Here is a 16626-nt window from a genome sequence, read left to right on the forward strand (position 1 = left end):
GAATACTATTTCTTAGGAAGTCTGTGGGATACTGAGCTCTAGCTCGGAACCAGATACTGCAATCATCTTTATTTTTCTCTAAGTTTTTTTTTTTTTTTGAGACAAACCTTTTAGATGATCCAGGGGCTAAAAGAGTCTGGGCCTCTGGTGTGTCCGAGACCTTCTGGTCGCCTTCAATGAGTAGGGGGAGGGGGGAGGGGTTTGCTTTGATGGGGTGGGCTTGGGTAGGTATGGATAGGTTGCATTTTCTTTGTACAGTTGTGACTTGTTGACTACTTGTTGTTTATTCTGGATTCTGCTGGTTATATTTTCTGTCTTCACTCACAATAAAAACAGATTTGAACATAATAGTTCATAAATGTATGTTTATATATCTATTCAATAAACAGTTTAAACCTTTAGGGAGGCTAAGACCTCTGAAATAGGAGCACACAATGGCTCCACCTGGTCCCTGGCACACCACTGCTGGAAAGCCTTCCAAGTCTTGGCGTAAGTCGCCATAGTAGAGGGCTTCTTAGACCAAAGCGCTGGGGGGTTCTCCATAAGAACCAGCCCCTGACTAAGACGGTTGCAATGAAGAGGGAGCTTGAGCTTCTTGTCCCACTGAAGACAGACAAGATCTGTTTCTGGAGCTTCTGTTTGTGTTGCTCGGGAAGAAAAACATGACCCTGTGCTGTGTTGAACAGGCCTCCGAGATATTCCAATGTTTGAGATGGCATAATCTGGCTCTGCCTGAAATTGACAATCCAGCACAGGTGCTGCAGAAGATACACCACAGTGTCCACTGCCTGCTTGTACTCCAGTTGGTACAGAGCCCTGATCAGCCAGTCGTCCAGATAGGGATGAACCTGGATCCCCATTCTGCAGAGGTACACCACCACTACCACAATCACTTTAGTGAAGGTGCATGGGGACCATCGCCAATCCAAAAAGGAGTGCTGCAAATTAGAAATGCTGCTGGAGAACATGAAATCTAAGATACTTCTGGTGCCCTGGAAGATAGGAATATGAAGATAAGCTGCTGTCAGATTCAGAGATCCTAGAAATTTCCCTGGAGCCATTGCTGCAATGATCGAATGCACCATTTCCATTTGAAAGCGTGGAATCTTCAGAAAGGTATTGCCTTGAGATCCAGAATGGTTCTCCAGTCCTCTGAACCTTTCTTTGGCACGATAAAGTATAAGGACTATCTCCCAGAGCCCAATTTGCTTTTGGGAACTGGTTCCATGGCTTGAATGCCCAAGAGCCGCTGCAGTGTCACTCAGACCTTTGATTCCTTTTCCAGCCTTCCAGCTGGAGAATCCAGAAATAAAGAAGTCTATTCTGTGTACCTCCCCATTTGATGTCCAGTACCCATTGGTTCGAGGAGATCCGTTCCCATTTCTGACAAAACTCCAACAACCGGCCCCCAATGCGAGGAGGTGCAGCTGAAGATCTGGCATCATTGGGACTTTTTGGAAGAGGGGTTGGTGCAAGAACCCGCAGTCTGTTGGCATGTGGGGTTGCTATAGCATTGTCTATACCCTTAGGCATAACTCTATCTCTGGGCAGATGAGCTTGTGGAATTCTAATGAAACTTGCTTGAGGGACAAAAATTACAGTGACTTCCCCCCCCCTCAGGAGGATGGCAAAGCTTGCCAACCATGAAAGAGGACGGTAGTCTGCCATGCTAGTCATGAGGTCATCCAGCCCTCTGCCAAAAAAGCATTTGTCCCTTGAAGGGGAGCTTTCCTCCTCCACTGAAGGTTCTCATCGCAATCTCATGTGACAGATACCTGCCACGAACGAGACAGCTGCTGCAGCCTTAATGCCTGAAGTAGCCACTTCAAAAAGCTTCTTTAAGACCATATCCACCCTGCGATCATAGGAGGGCTGTATGCTTGGTAATCTGAGCCACTGCTGAATCCACCTTTGGCTGCACAAACAGCTGCTGAAATTCTGACGCCATAGATAAAGCTTAGCCGTAGCTTTAGTCAATTTGAAATAACTCTCTGGAGTCTCCCACTCTTCTGTAACCAGAGCAATGAGATCTGGATGAACAGGAAAAAAAAGATGTCAGAGCATAAGAGTGGCTCATGACTATACATTGAGACGTGGAGGGCTGACCTTCCAACTTCAGTTCTTTCATGTCATCAGTAATTAAATGGTACACTGAATCCGATTTAAATAGCTGGTGTATGGAGGGGTCATCACCTGAATCAGAGCACCCTGAGGCATCCTGCTTAACTGTCCTGCAAAGGGAATCAATGTCAATCAGGGTGGAAGCAGCATCTGGTGACAAAAGAGGCATAGCATCAGTGTGCCAACTAAGGCAGTCTGGGTTTGTAGGAACATGGGCACTGGGGGTCTGGGTAGTGACCTCCGCCAAGGATAAGATATGCTCTCCACATCTGCTGGATAAATTCTGGGGAAAAGCCAAACACAGGGGCTGAAGCCGACTCCTTCCAGACCCCAGACAAGGCCTGCAAGGGGTCCTCAGACTCGGCATGCTTGCGTTTCAAGCCATCACCAAATACAGGCAGGATTTTCTGCCCATTTCCCGCACACACATTGGTTCCCCAGCCCTAGAGTATCTGGAGGAGGTGAAGCCCGAAGCTCCTGCCCCTCCTCATGCTTGCTGCAGCACACGGTACATGGATGCTCCTCTTCCAGTAGTCTGGCATAGTCCACACATGAATTCATCTGATTGGAGGCTGAGGAGTCCATCCCTGATGATGTTTTACAAAACCGAGGGGTTATGAAGCAGAAAATAGAAGTTGAAACAAAGATTGATAACATCCAAGAAGGCTACCGCCAATAAATTTGTATCAAAAATGGCCCTTGGAGACAATCTGAAAAAATAAAAAATGCTGAAATAGGGGTTTAGGAAGTGGGAGACCTGAACCCTATAACCAGAAACTACTAAAATCATTTTTAGATGGCACTCCCCCCACCCTACTTTCCCATAGGAAACAATGGGGCTCCTATTTCCCTCAAAAGAAGACCACAATTAAAAGCTAAGTACCCTTGAAATATGCTAGAAGGGTTGTTAAATAAAAATTAAAAAATAAAGTTTGAGTAAAAATTGATAGCGGCTCCAGTGAGGAGGTAGTACATAAAGCTTAGGGCTGTGAAAGCTTTTGAGCCCAGGTGGTACTTCTGAGGAGCTAGAGATTATACATTAGAGGTGAGGAGTTTTAGGTATATTTTGAGCTTGATATATATCTTGGTGAGAGTATGTACATTAAACAACATAATAACTTGCACACTAATTCAGGCTGCAAACATTTCAATAGAAGTAAGGAAGAAGTAGGGAATTACAGGCCGGTAAGTCTGACTTCTGTGGTAAGCAAATTAATGGAAACATTTTAAAACAGAGAATGGTCAAGGTTCTGGAATCCTGTGGATTATAGGATCAGAGGCAACATGGATTCACTAGAGGTAGGTCTTGTCAGACAAATCTGATCAATTTCTTTGACTGGGTGACCAGAGAATTGGATAGAGGATGTGCGCTCGATGTGGTGTATTTAGATTTTAGAAAAAGCCTTTGACAGTGTTCCACACAGACGTCTAATAAATAAACTGAGTGCCCTTGGGATGTGTCCCAAAGTGATGGAATGGGTTAAAAACTGGTTGAGTGGAAGGTAACAGAGGGTAGTGATCAATGGAGATCGCTCTGAGGAAAGGGATGTTACCAGTGGTGTGCCTCAAGGTTCTATTCTTGGGCCTGTTCTTTTTAACATTTTTATAAACGATATTGCTGAAGGATTGTCGGGTAAGAGTTGCCTCTTTGCGGATACCAAAATCTGTAATAGAGTAGACACACCAGATGGTGTGAATAACATGGCAAAGCTTGAAGAATGGTCTGAAATTTGGCAGCTAAAAGTTAATGCTAAGAAATGCAAAGTCATGCATTTGGACTGCAAAAACCTGAGGGAATGGTAAATTTTAGGGGGGTGAAGAACTTATGTACACAACAGAAGAGCGAGACTTGGGTGTGATTGTATGTGATGATCTTAAGGTGTCCAAACAGGTCGAAAAGGTGACGGCGAAAGCTAGAAGGATGCTAGGTTACATAGGGAGAGGTATGGCCAGTAGAAAAAAAGAGGTATTGATGCCCCTGTATAAGACTTTGGTGAGACCTCATTTAGAATATTGTGTACAATTCTGGAGGCCGCACCTTCAAAAAGATGTAAAAAGGATGGAAGGCTACTAAAATGGTGTGTGGTCTTCATCATAAGGCATAGGGGGACAGACTTAAAGATCTCAATCAGTATACTTTGGAGGAAAGGCGGGAGAGGGAAGATATGATAGACATTTAAATACCTACATAATGTAAATGTGCATGAGTTGAGTCTCTTTCATTTGAAAGGAAACTCTGCAATGAAAGGGCATAGGATGAAGTTAAGAGGTGATAGGCTCCAAAGTAATCTAAGGAAATACTTTTTTACAGAAAGGATGGTAGATGCATGGAAAAGTCTCCTGGAAGAGGTGGTAGAGACAGAGACTGTGAATTCAAGAGGGCCTGGGCTAGGCACGTGGGATCTCTCAGAGAGAGAAAGAGTTAGCGAATGGGAAGACTAGATGGGCCATTTGACCTTTATCTGCCATCATGTTTCTATGTTAAGTATGGCTTACACTGGGAATCTTCCCTAAATATGTTCCTGCATTAATAAGATATAGTAATAAACACTAAAACATCTGAAAGCATGGACATTAATACAATATTAAATACAAAAAGAAAATCAAGAAAAATGAATGTCAATTAATATTGTCCTGAGGTTATTGAACAGCTGCCACTCTTCAGAGCTGGCTTTAGGGATCAAGTCTAGTCTAGTCTTCGGTTTATATACTGGGTCATCTCCTAACAGAGCTCGACTCAGTTCACAAATAATTAAGACCAGAATACATAAAAGAATGCGAACCTGAGAAAGTGAATGTGAAAATGCTATCAATTCATCATTTCAGTAGGTAAACCATTAAGATATTGTGTAAACAACAAAAGTTTTTAGGGCTTTACGAAATTGTTGTAGCTGACCTATCAATCTTACAGTCAGGGAGTTTGTTCCAAGTTTCTACCATTTTGAACACAAGAGATTGGCTAAGTTTCCCAACAGATTTAATTCTTCTAAAAGAGGAGAACAATAGTTTATATTTCTGCGTAATCCTCAAGTGGCAAGATCTAGTAGTATTGCAGTATAAGGGAACTAAAGGGTCAAATATTCCATAAAGAAGCTTAACCTTTTCCTATCGTAATAAATTTTACTTTACGCTGGTTCCAATTGTAATTATTTTAGCAAAGTTTTGTATTATTGACCGTTATCATTTACGGCTATTGAAACACAATGGCCCAATAGATGGGACAAATGATAGGTAGAAGGTGTACTGTATGTCCCATGCCATGGGACATACGATGGCAACGATATTTTTTGGAATGTCCTGTCATCCGGGACACACGATAGGAAAAGGTTAAACTGGATCCTAAAACGAACTGGAAGCCAGTGAAACTTTTTCAACAAAGGAGAGACATGGTTGTACTTTCTTTTCCCGAAAATAAGTTTAGCTGCCGTATTTTGTATTAACTGTAGTTGATTTAGACTACCCTGCTTGATGCCCGTATAAACAGAATTACAATAATCCAGCTGGGCAAGCACAATGGACTGTACCAACACTGAATAATGTTCTTGATAAAACAAGTCTGGACTCTGCTGTAGGAACTTGCGCATTATTGCAATTGGCAGTCAAGGAATTCATCATGATCACTTCAGAGGTGTTGGTGGAGCACATCAGTCATTCTCTCAATTATTCAGATCCTCAGTGGTGCAGAGGTACATGTAGTAAGACATCCAGGCTTTCTTTTTGCATTCATTTACTTTGTATTAAGGTCTGTACTTTCAGATGCATTATTATTACATTATAAATAATGCAGAAATGTATTTGAAATTTTACCAAAATTTAGCTTATGTAATGTCCTCAAAGTATCATTAATTGAGTCATTTGTTTAGATTGTAAGCTCTTTCGAGCCAGGACTGTTTTCTTACTCTTTGTGACTGTGCAGCGCTGTGTGCGTCTGGTAGCGCTATAGAAATAATTAATAGTAGTAGTAGTAGTATTTTGGGACCTGAAAATAAACAAAAATACTGTAGTAAGAAGCTTGCAAGTACTCAAGTGGCAAGAACTCAACAACAAAGGCAATTCAAGAACATTATGATGCACTGTAACATTGGGATCTTAATGTGGTGCTACCTATCAAACTTGCTTTTAGTCTTTCAAAAACTTAAACCAGTTAGATATTGAGTTCTACCAGATGCATTATTCCAGGGAGCAATATAAAATAGTTGAAAAATGCAAAGCAATTTTTAGTATAATTAATGGGGGTCGATACTCTAAGCATGATTTAACTGGGTCGGGCAGTAATATTCAGTGGCACCTAACCAGCACTCTCCAGTTGGTGCTGGGGCAGACCAGGAGCAGAGGTGGAAGTTATCCAGGCATTGTTGATATTCACTACTGGTGCCCGGATAATTATCTGGGCAAGTTAGGCAAGATAAAAAGACTTCTCTAAAAATGCTTTATTTTGTGGAGCTAAGGTTCAGATGTTCCCTGATGTGGCAAGATCGACCCAACTCAGAAGGAAGGACTTTTTAGCCTTGAAATCTCGAGTTGTGGAACTGGGTGCCACATTTTTTCTGAAGTTTCCTTGCAAATGTTTGGGGACTTTTCAAAGTATAGATTATATTTTTTGGGATCCAGCTCAGTTAATACAATTTCTTGATCAAAAATAATGGGGGATTATATATTTTATTGGTTGTGATAGCTATTTTCAAATTGAGGAGCCTGATTTGAAAAAGATGCTTATATAGAAGGAAGATGCTTTCTTCCTTTGAAAAGATTTCTGTAATAAAATGGTACACCTCTCCTTTTAATGAGGGCTAGATGGAATTTCTGATTTTGTAATGACAATAATTATGTAAAATGATTTGTTATGTTTCCATATCCTGTTATGTTTCTTTGTAAACATTATCTGAAATTTCAAAATTAAAAAAAAAGACTTCTCTAACTTGTTTGATAATTAGGAGGGTACCAGCGCTGAATATTGGCCAGACCCGATAGCTTCCATTGGTCATCGATTTACCAGATATTCAGAGCAAAATCCAAATTTAGCCTGGTGATGAATAATCTGGTTTCAAATCTGCCAACTGGATTCAGGGTTTCAAAAATGCTGTCACAGTCTGAATATCACCCATAATCACTTTACTGCAATGGTTCTGCATATAAAGAATTCCTAGTTTTTCTTTCACTGAAGACTAACTGAAAAAAAGCTTCATGGGCATTTCTTTTCGACACTATAGTCTCATTTCTGTTTCACAAACTCCCCCTCACTACTCCCTTTTATTTTCCATCCCTGGTATCCTTGCATGAATCCTCTCTCTACATGTTATATTTATTGATCCAATGCTTTCTTACTCTTCTCTCCTGTCAATCACCTCTCTCACCAGGTAAACTGATTTTCACAAAACAGCCAAGTTCCCCAATCTCAGTAGGATATTCTAGGCCAGGGGTGCCCAATACGTCGATCGCGATCGACAGGTCGCTCGCTCAAGTGACCCCAGTCGATCGCAGAGTGGGTTCCCTTCCCTTCTCTTTTTTTCCCCTCCTGACCAGCCCGCTCCTGAATTCTGCTGCTGCCGCCGCTGCTCAACATAAAAAAAAAAACCGGCTTAAAGAACTTATGCTCCGGGGGCTAACGTGTGCTTGTACCGGCTTCCCTTCTCTTCCCTCTGAAACTGGAAGTTATGTCGGGGGGGGGGGGGGGGAGAGAAGGGAAGCCGGCACGCACATGTTAGAGCCCCGTTCGCGGGCTAAAGCGGGAGACAGGTCAGTGAAGCTTGCGATTTGCTCTTCTTGCTGCCAGGTCCTGCCTACTTTCTGTTTCCTCAAAGGCAGGACCCGGCAGCATTTCTTCCAATAGGTCGATCTTGGGCCGATCAGCCTTCCTCTCTCCGACGTCAATTCTGCCGTCGGAGAGGAAGTTCTTGCCAGTGGAACTTCCTCTCCAACGGCAGAATTGACGTCGGGGAGAGGAATGCTGGTAGGCCCGAAGCAGGGAGAGCCTGGCCGGCGGCCTGTTATCCGATGGCAGTGGCAGTGGCTTGGGGGAGGGCAGGGAGGGAGGGAGAAAGAGGGCAGGCAGGGAGACAGAAGGAAAGAAGAGAAACAGAAAAAAAGAAAGGGGGCAGGGAGAGAGGAAGAAAACGTTGGGGGGGGGAATGAGGTCAGGAGGAGAGGAAGCATACAGACTAAAAGAAGGGAAGAAAGATTGGATGCACAGTCAGAAGAAGAAAGTGCAACCAGAGACTCATGAAATCACCAGACAAGGTAGGAAAAATGATTTTATTTTAAATTTAGTGATCAAAATGTATCTGAATTTATATCTGCTGTCTATGTTTTACACTGTGGTCCCCTTTTACTAAACCGCAATAGAGGTTTTTAGCGCAGGGAGCCTATGAGCGTCGAGAGCAGCGCTGGGCATTCAGCGCAGCTCCCTGCGCTAAAAACTGCTATCGTGGTTTAGTAAAAAGGGAGGGGGGTATTTGTTTGTTTTTGTATGGTTGTTAGTGAGATGACAGTGCATAGTCATCTGCTTTGACCTCTTTGAAAAACCCTGGAATAGGAATGATGATTAACATATTCTATGCGTACAGTGTGCTTTGTGTTTTTTTTTTTAATTTTATTGTTGGTAGATCATTTTGACTTGGTCATTTTAAAAGTAGCTCGCAAGCCCAAAAAGTGTGGACATCCCTGTTCTAGGCTATGCCTGGACTTCTCTCAGCTGCAATTTGGTGCATTATGGGACCTACAGTGCTTACTTCAAGGGCAAAAACATCTTTCAAGGCCATATGGCATTTATAATCCTAAGTATAAAACCTGGACTGATAAAAAACAAACAAACCCCAAACAGTTTTAATTTACCCCATAAAATAAAAAAATACATAAATAATTAAAAGCCTGACGACATGCCCATATTTCACCCTCATAAGGGCTGCATCAGACTCTGTAAAAACCAAAAGGTGTTATTCAATAGGTATCACCTACTGGCAATAGCATCTCTCTTCTTCCTTACAACTGCGAAACATGGCTGTATCAGGCTTTTATTTATGTATTTATGATTTTATATGGTGAATACATTTTGAATTGAAGTTTTGGACCTCTATTCTGATCTACTGTTTTTTTGCATCCTGATCTTGTGGATTGGCTGGCTGTTGAGGTTCTAAAACCTGGACTGGCAACTAAAATGACTAGCAACACTTATCTTTGACCTGTTAAGCACGGGTCTAGCTGTGCTCACCTGAATAACCTGACCCTTGATAAAGCCTTAACCGGCGAAACGGGTCCTGTCGGATTCTTTGTGTACCGGCTGAGTGTCCCTGATACACAAGCGACCAACCAAAGAGAAGTGTCGCTAGTCATTTTAGTTGCTAAGTTGCATACAATATAGACAAAAGAACGCTTAAAGAGATTATTAAAAAATTAAAAAAATAATTAAAAAAGGTATTAAAAAACATAAAAAACGTTAAAGTAAAATAAAAAATATGAATACCCAATGAAAGATAACTGCTCACCTGCCATTAGCTGACTCAGTGATTACACTGAACAGCGCAGGACTCTGAGGGTTTTATATTTTAAAATAACATTACTCGACTTGGATAGGTTTTTCCAGCCAAGTCACACAAGTTCCAATATTGATAGATCATAATACAACAGTGGTGTACCTAGCACAACACCCGGGGCCCATCATTTTTTGGCACCCCCCCCCATCTGTACGAAAAGCATGATTTTTAGTAACAAGCCACACGTCACACATGAGTACCTAGGAAAAGGCAGCATCGTACATACTGCAGTGAGCAGTACAACATCAATACACCCAGTGTAAAACTAAACAAGTACAGATCAATCCTACACCGTCAATCCTAACAGAAAACCATGTCTTTCGAACACACAGAACACAGAAAACACCTTCACGTAGTATGGAATATGTCATCCCAAACTAACCCCTCCCCCTTTTATAAAACTATAGTGTGGATTTTAGCCATGGTGGTAACAGCTCTGACGCTCATAGAATTCTGAGCATCAGAGCTGCTACCACCACGGCTAGCGCTAAAAAATGCTCCACAGTTTTGTAAATGGGGGGGGGGGGGAGGGGGATAAAATAGAAATACATAGACAAAGGTTAAATTGAACCAGCAAGAAGCTGGACTCTGCATACAATGCAACACCACAGAAACAGTGACACATGTCTCCAAAAGCAATAAATAAATAGAAAATTTTTGTTCTACCTTTGTCTTCTCTGGTTTCTGCTTTCCTCATCTTCTTGTTACTCTCTTCCTTCCATCTACTGTCTGCCATCTCTCTGCCCCTATATGGCATCTTCTCTCCTTCTATGCCCCTTCCAGAAACTGTATGCCTCCCCCTTCCATCTCTCCTTTCACCCCCATTGGTCTGGCATCTCTCTCCTCTCCTTCCTTCTCCCACACCTCTCTTCTGCAATCCCTTTCTTCCCTCATTTTCCTTTTCAATTTATTTTCTGCATCCATCTAGATTACGTTCTTACTATCCTCTCATCAATTTCCTTTTTTGCTGTCTACCTACAGCTCACCACCTTTTTCCCTCACCCCCTCCAGTATTTCCCTAACTCAATCCTTTTCCCTCCATCATCTGCCCTCTTCTCTCTCCCCCACTTTCATCATCTGTCCCTTCTCCCTTCCCCCTTCTCTCCACTTCCATCATCTGCCCCCTTCTCTCAATCTCTTCATCCACCACAGGCCCATCTTTCTTCCCCGTCACTGCACCATCCCCTTCACCACCATCCCATTCACCGCCCTGTCACCGTACCCGCAGCATCCATATAAGCCTCAGCAATATTAGCTTATTCTTTCCTTATAAATCAAAGTTCTGGCTGCAGAACTGGAGAAAGATGTTCAGCTGGCAGGGCTGAACATTAGTTGTGTTGATAAATTTTTATCAACACAACTAATATACTACTTTATCCTGAAGCAAAAAAAAAAAAAGAAAAATATAATTTTTTTTCTACCTTTGTTGTCTGGTTTCTGCTTTCCTCATCTTCTCATTCAATTCCTTCCATCCACTGTCTCTCTTCTCTCTGCGTCTTCCATTTGCTCTGTTACTGTGCCTCTCCCTTTCTTCCCCATTCCAAATTGGTCTGGCACCCATCTTCTTCCCTCTGCTCCCCCCATAGTCTGGCATCTGTCTTCTTCCCTGCCAGCGTCTTCTCCCCACTCTCTCTTCCCCATTTCCCTTCAGCCTCTTCTCCCCACTTTCTCTTCCCCATTTCCTTTCAGCGTCCTTCTCCCCCCTCTGTCTTCCCCATTTCCTTTCAGCGTCCTTCTCCCCCCTCTGTCTTCCCCATGTCCTTTCAGCGTCCTTCTCCCCACTCTGTCTTCCCCATGTGCTTTCAGCGTCCTTCTCCCCCCTCCGTTTTACCCATTTCCCTTAAGCATCTTTTCCTCTCCACGCCACCTTTCCTCCCTTTCTCCCTCCCTGCACCTTACCTTCGTGGCACTTCCCTCCCCCTCCGACAACAGGCCTGGTCCGACAAACCTACCTGCCCTGTGGCCGGCGATGTCTAAACTGTCTTCTTACAGCAGCCGGAGCATTGTAGTTGCATATGGCTGCTGTAAAGGTCTCTGATGCAACTTCCGGTTGCGTCAGAGATGACCTTTACGGCAGCCACACGCAGCTTCAATGCTCCAGCTGCTTTAAGAAGGTAATTTAGACTCGCAGCCATGAAGGTAAGGGGCAGGGAGGGAGAAAGGGAGTTGTTTCAAGGCCATTCACCGCTGAATTTTCCGGACCTGGCCGGCTGTGCACCCCCTCTAAGGTTGCGCCCGGGGCGGACCGCACCCCCCCCCCCCCGGCTTGGTACGCCACTGCAATACAAAATTTCTCATATGATTTCAATATTGATAAATCACAACACTGGGTTTCTCATATGGAATGTTTTACTCCATCTTTCATGAATTGATATACTGAACTGAAATATCTAAGCATAGTCATATATTAAGCATGTCCATTAGATTTCATCATTGTAGACCTTATTTCACACTGTATATGATCCGTGGCTTTGCTCATTCATCTTGGACCACTAATGGATAATGTTAATGTTCTGAGGGTACCTGTGTGCTGAGCTTAGAGCAATCTTGGTTCTTCAGTTCTTGAATTTGTTCTAGATCAACAGCAGAGATCAGGAACAGGGACCAAAGATGTAGAGCTTGCATACAGGCTGCCAACAAAAAAACCAAGCAAACCTCTTAAAAAAATTGGTCTGCTGAGCTATTAAATTATAAGTTTTCAGCAGAATCTTATAGTGATCAATTTGCATTTTTTAAAATCTATATCTATAGACAAGTATTATTCCCTCCCAAAACTGGTCATTTTAAAAATGATTCAAAATCATTGGGTATTTAGTTTTTCTGTGCATGAGGCTCTTCTGTTGTAAGAATATATGTAAACACCTTGAGATTTATAAAGCGAAAATGGAGATAGCCATTCATTTTTCTCCCCTTCATATAGGATATACCTGTATTATCAAGCATTAATGCCTTTGTATCTCCAAGCGTCAGTACTCCATCTAAGGGTTTTTTTTTTAACTCTCTGGAAAAGAGGAGGCTCAGGGGGGATATGATAGAGACCTTCAAAATACTTAGGGGCATAGTTCTTCAGACTAAAAGGGATGACAGGTACGAGGGGGCACTCAGAGAAACTGAAGGGAGATAGGTTCAAATCAAATGCAAGGAAGTTTTTCTTCACCCAAAGGGTCGTGGACAAATGGCATGCGCTCCCGGAGGAAGTGATCCGGCAGAGTACAGTACAGGGATTCAAACAGGGATTGGACAGATTCCTGAGGGAAAAGGGGATCGTGGGGTACTGAGGGAGGTGCTGGGGTGTTGCATAAGTATAGACAGCTCACCAGGTCGTGCAGGTGCAAGGCCGGAGGGTTAGGACATTGATGGGAAGATAGGACTTCGATGAGAAACCTAGGGGGCAAGGGGGCCCCTTCTGGTGATTCAGGCAGGTCATGACCTGTTGGGCCGCCGCGGGGGCGGACTGCTGGGCGGGATGGACCTCTGGTCTGACCCGGCAGAGGCACTGCTTATGTTCTTATGTTATGTTAACACCTAAAGGCCACTTCAGTTTTCCCTGGTACACACAGCTTTATCAGAATGCGTTTAAAACACACTAATCAACTTCAGTCTGACACAGCATGAATGAATGTAAAAAGAAGACAAAAGTAGCTCTAAAATAAGTATTTGAAAATGAAAATGTGAGTTCTCTGACAAGAATTTTTAGTGATGCAATTAATCTTTCAAAAGTTCTACTCCACACACAACCTAATCCTAAAGCAGCTTCTGTTACTGCACTTTTGCTGTATATCCAACCAAAAATATCCTGACCAGTTTAATTATATTCACATGTAATTTTCAAATTACTACAGTATTAAGCACATTTTAAAATGTGTTTTCTAGTCCCTTCTAGTTCTCAGATTATAAGAAAATAAATAAAAACACAAAGCATCGTATTAAACATGGATGGATATCGGTGGTTAGAAAAAGTACGCACCAGCCACTTGTGGTCCTATTTACATGAGAACAGAGGACTTACCAAAGAAGCTGGCACAGTGGCTGCAGAGACAAGAAAATTCTGCTCGTCTGCAAAGTGCTTATATAGCACAAGCTGGGGGCATTTCCAAATATAGCCTGTCCAATTAATCCTCTTAAAATATGCAGAGCATTGTGAGACCCACCAGTAGCAAGGCAGATTATGCTTTCAATACAGGCTGTGAGGCTAATCAGCTGAGGGCAAACAGGACCTCTGATCAGCACCCTCTGAGCTACAGAAAGAAGGTACAGCTGACCACAGGAAACAGGGGAAGTATTTTACTTCTTCAAAACATTCAACCCTAGAGTTGAGCTTATTTTTAACCCTGGAAGACACTGTCCTTCAAAGTGCATTAGGAACTGTTTCAACTAGAAAACAGCCTGAAGCTTTATCAAGAAACTATCACTCTGCGGTTAACGGACAGAGCTGAGAGAAAGGTGTGAGTACTGAGTTTTTTATGTGTTTTAGTTTAGACTCAAGTATATGTGACCATCGTTGGGAAAACAATAACAAAGTTGCAGATCCAAAATGTTGAGAATGGCGAATTTTCACATCATAGGTCCAAAAGCAGTCACGTGTTTGAACTTCTGTAACTTGATTTTTTTCACATAAAAAGGATGGTATTTGCACTGTTGTATTACAAATTGCTTGCTTTAATAGAGTTCATTAAAATCTTGCTCTCTTTCTTCTTTGCTTCTGATGGCCTTATAAAAACTGCCTGTGGAAAAACATGACTAGCATACACCAGCTGACACATTTTTGGAAAGTGAAAAAGCAGGACATACATGTCTTGAGTAAATGAAATAACATTCAGACAACCCATATAGCTTATCCATTGTCTCACGTATAGCCAGTGGCGTAGTAAAAAGAGGGGGGTGGTCCACCCTGGGTGCCATCTTAGTGGGGGCACCAGCACCCATCCTCCTGTCCCCCCCCCGCTCTCTCCTGACCCCTCCTACAGCGCACTTGCACCCCTTCTCTTCCCTCTTACTTCTTTAATATTCCTGGTGCAAGCAATACCACGAACTTGCTGCATGTGTTGGCGTCGGCTCTCTCTGACATTACTTCCTGGTCCCGCGCCTAGGAAGTGACATCAGAGGGAGAGCTGACATGATATGGGCAACAAGTTTGTGATGCTGCTTGTGTTGTGAAAATTAAAGAGGTATGGGGGAAGAAAGTGGGGGGGGGGGGTATGCAAGGAAGGGGAGGTTGGGAAAGGGGGCAGAGAAGAGGATGGGGAGGGGCGCCACTGCCCTGGACAACATTCACCCTCACTACACCACTGTGTACAACCTAGATTGAGAGCCCTCCCTCCAGGAACACAAAAATACTTGCAATAACTAAATATACCCCACTTCAATAGCTTTTTGGCTCACAGACTGTATTTAAGAAATAAAAATATAAAATGTTTATATATAGAGCTTACAGTCTACTCAACAAGACAAGACATACAAAAACTACCAGACTCGAATAAAAAAGTGAGGATGACTGGAAAACACTAAGAGTTAGATTCACTAAGCCCACCGATCAAGTTCCAACCACTTAGCGACCCCTTTATGACACAATTTCCCTCCAACCCAATTCACTAACCTCTGTCCCGATCATCCTCCGATCCGTGCATTGAAATGAGGGGGAACGACATTCAAATGTAGGCAGGAAGCGATTCACTAAAAAAACATGAGGGTCACCGACTGGGCTGACCGAGCAAAAATAAGCAACTGCTGAGGACCAGTCCCTCAGGTCCTTTCCGACTGCCTGCCTTCTGCTGCCCTGCTCTCTGCCCGATCTCCTGCTCTCTTCCCCACAGTGCAAGCCTGTGGTTTTAACCCGCAGGTTTAAACCATAGGCTCGCGAAAAAAAAGCTAAAATCTCTGCCAGGCATGGAGGGCCAGTGCATGCGCAGACCATCTACAGATGGTCTGCGCATGCGTCAGGCTCGCTATTCAGCGATCCCTGCAGTCAGTTGGGGGCATGATTCCGATCGCCCTCATTTGCATGAGGGCGATTCGTGAATCAGCCCCCTGGACACAGATCGGATCCGTGCCCTTAGTGAATCTAGCCCTAGGGCTCCTTTTATAAAGCTGTGATAGGCTTTTCTATTGCCAGCTGCAGTGGTATTAGTTCTGACGCTCATGGAATTCCTATGAGCATTGGAGCTAATACCGCCGCAGCCAGCATTAAAAAAGGCTAACGCGGCTGGGGGTAAACCAGGTGGCCTATTTGGAGAGAGGATCCAAACTACAGTACATGAAATCCGCTGAAGTGGAATAGTGCCATTTTATGATTTTTGCTCTAAAACAGGGGTGTCAAACTCACTCACATAAGGGGCTGAAATCTAAAACAAAGGCTAAGTCACAGGCCAAATTTTTTATTAAGATACTTAGGAGTCCTTTTATTAAGCTACGCTAACCAATTTAGCGCGCACTAAATGCGCATCTTAATAAAAGGACCCCTTAGTCTTAGTAGAAGTATAGGGTTACAACTTCTCCAACCCAACCCCAGCTCTGTGATGTAAATAAAATAAATAAAAAAGACTTTTCCTCTCTCTGTTATGTCCTTGCTCATGCTTGTTGTCCAGCTCTGGCAGGATACACATTTCAAATCTGACATACTGTAATCACAAAACAGCAAATAAAATTATTTTTTCTACCTTTTGTTGTCTGTCTGTCTGTTAACTTGCTACCAGGGTCTCCTGCCCAATTTATGTTTTCTTCTTTCTCCATGCTCACCATCCATGTTCCATCTCTGTACCTTCCCTTCTACTGCCATATCCAACATTTCTTTCCCCACTGTCTCTCTTTCTCTCCCTGCTTTGTACCCTTGGCCAAACCTCTCTATTCTCCTCCATGCAGCATCTTTTCCTTCCTCCCCTCCATTATCATGTGCAGCATTTCTTTCTTCCCATGCATCTCTCCCTGCCTTCCACCCTATGTCCAACATTTCTCTCTCTTCTTCATGCATGTCTCTCTC

At 43.1% G+C, this 16626-nt stretch overlaps 1 protein-coding gene across 4 annotated transcripts in view; it reads right to left on the reverse strand.

The window, feature by feature from the left end:
- The window catches only part of NT5C3A (5'-nucleotidase, cytosolic IIIA), a 105153-nt gene that overhangs the window by 46439 nt on the left and 42088 nt on the right, over positions 1-16626 (reverse strand). The window contains exons 2-3 of one of the 4 annotated variants that reach the window (XM_033930597.1): positions 12174-12280; positions 6021-6100 (exon numbers count right to left, since the gene is read on the reverse strand). The exons of 1 other annotated variant lie outside the window; for it this stretch is intronic. Coding sequence is in view for 2 of the 3 variants with exons in the window: in XM_033930595.1 (XP_033786486.1) it covers positions 12174-12275 (102 nt within the window). In the remaining variant the exon portion in view is untranslated. Of the gene's footprint in view, positions 1-6020; positions 6101-12173; positions 12281-13659; positions 13678-16626 lie in introns of those variants that run through there. 2 more of the 4 variants (XM_033930595.1, XM_033930594.1) reach the window with 2 other exon arrangements.

This window comes from Geotrypetes seraphini, chromosome 2 (genome assembly GCF_902459505.1).
Source record: "Geotrypetes seraphini chromosome 2, aGeoSer1.1, whole genome shotgun sequence".
NCBI classification, from domain to species: domain Eukaryota; kingdom Metazoa; phylum Chordata; class Amphibia; order Gymnophiona; family Dermophiidae; genus Geotrypetes; species Geotrypetes seraphini.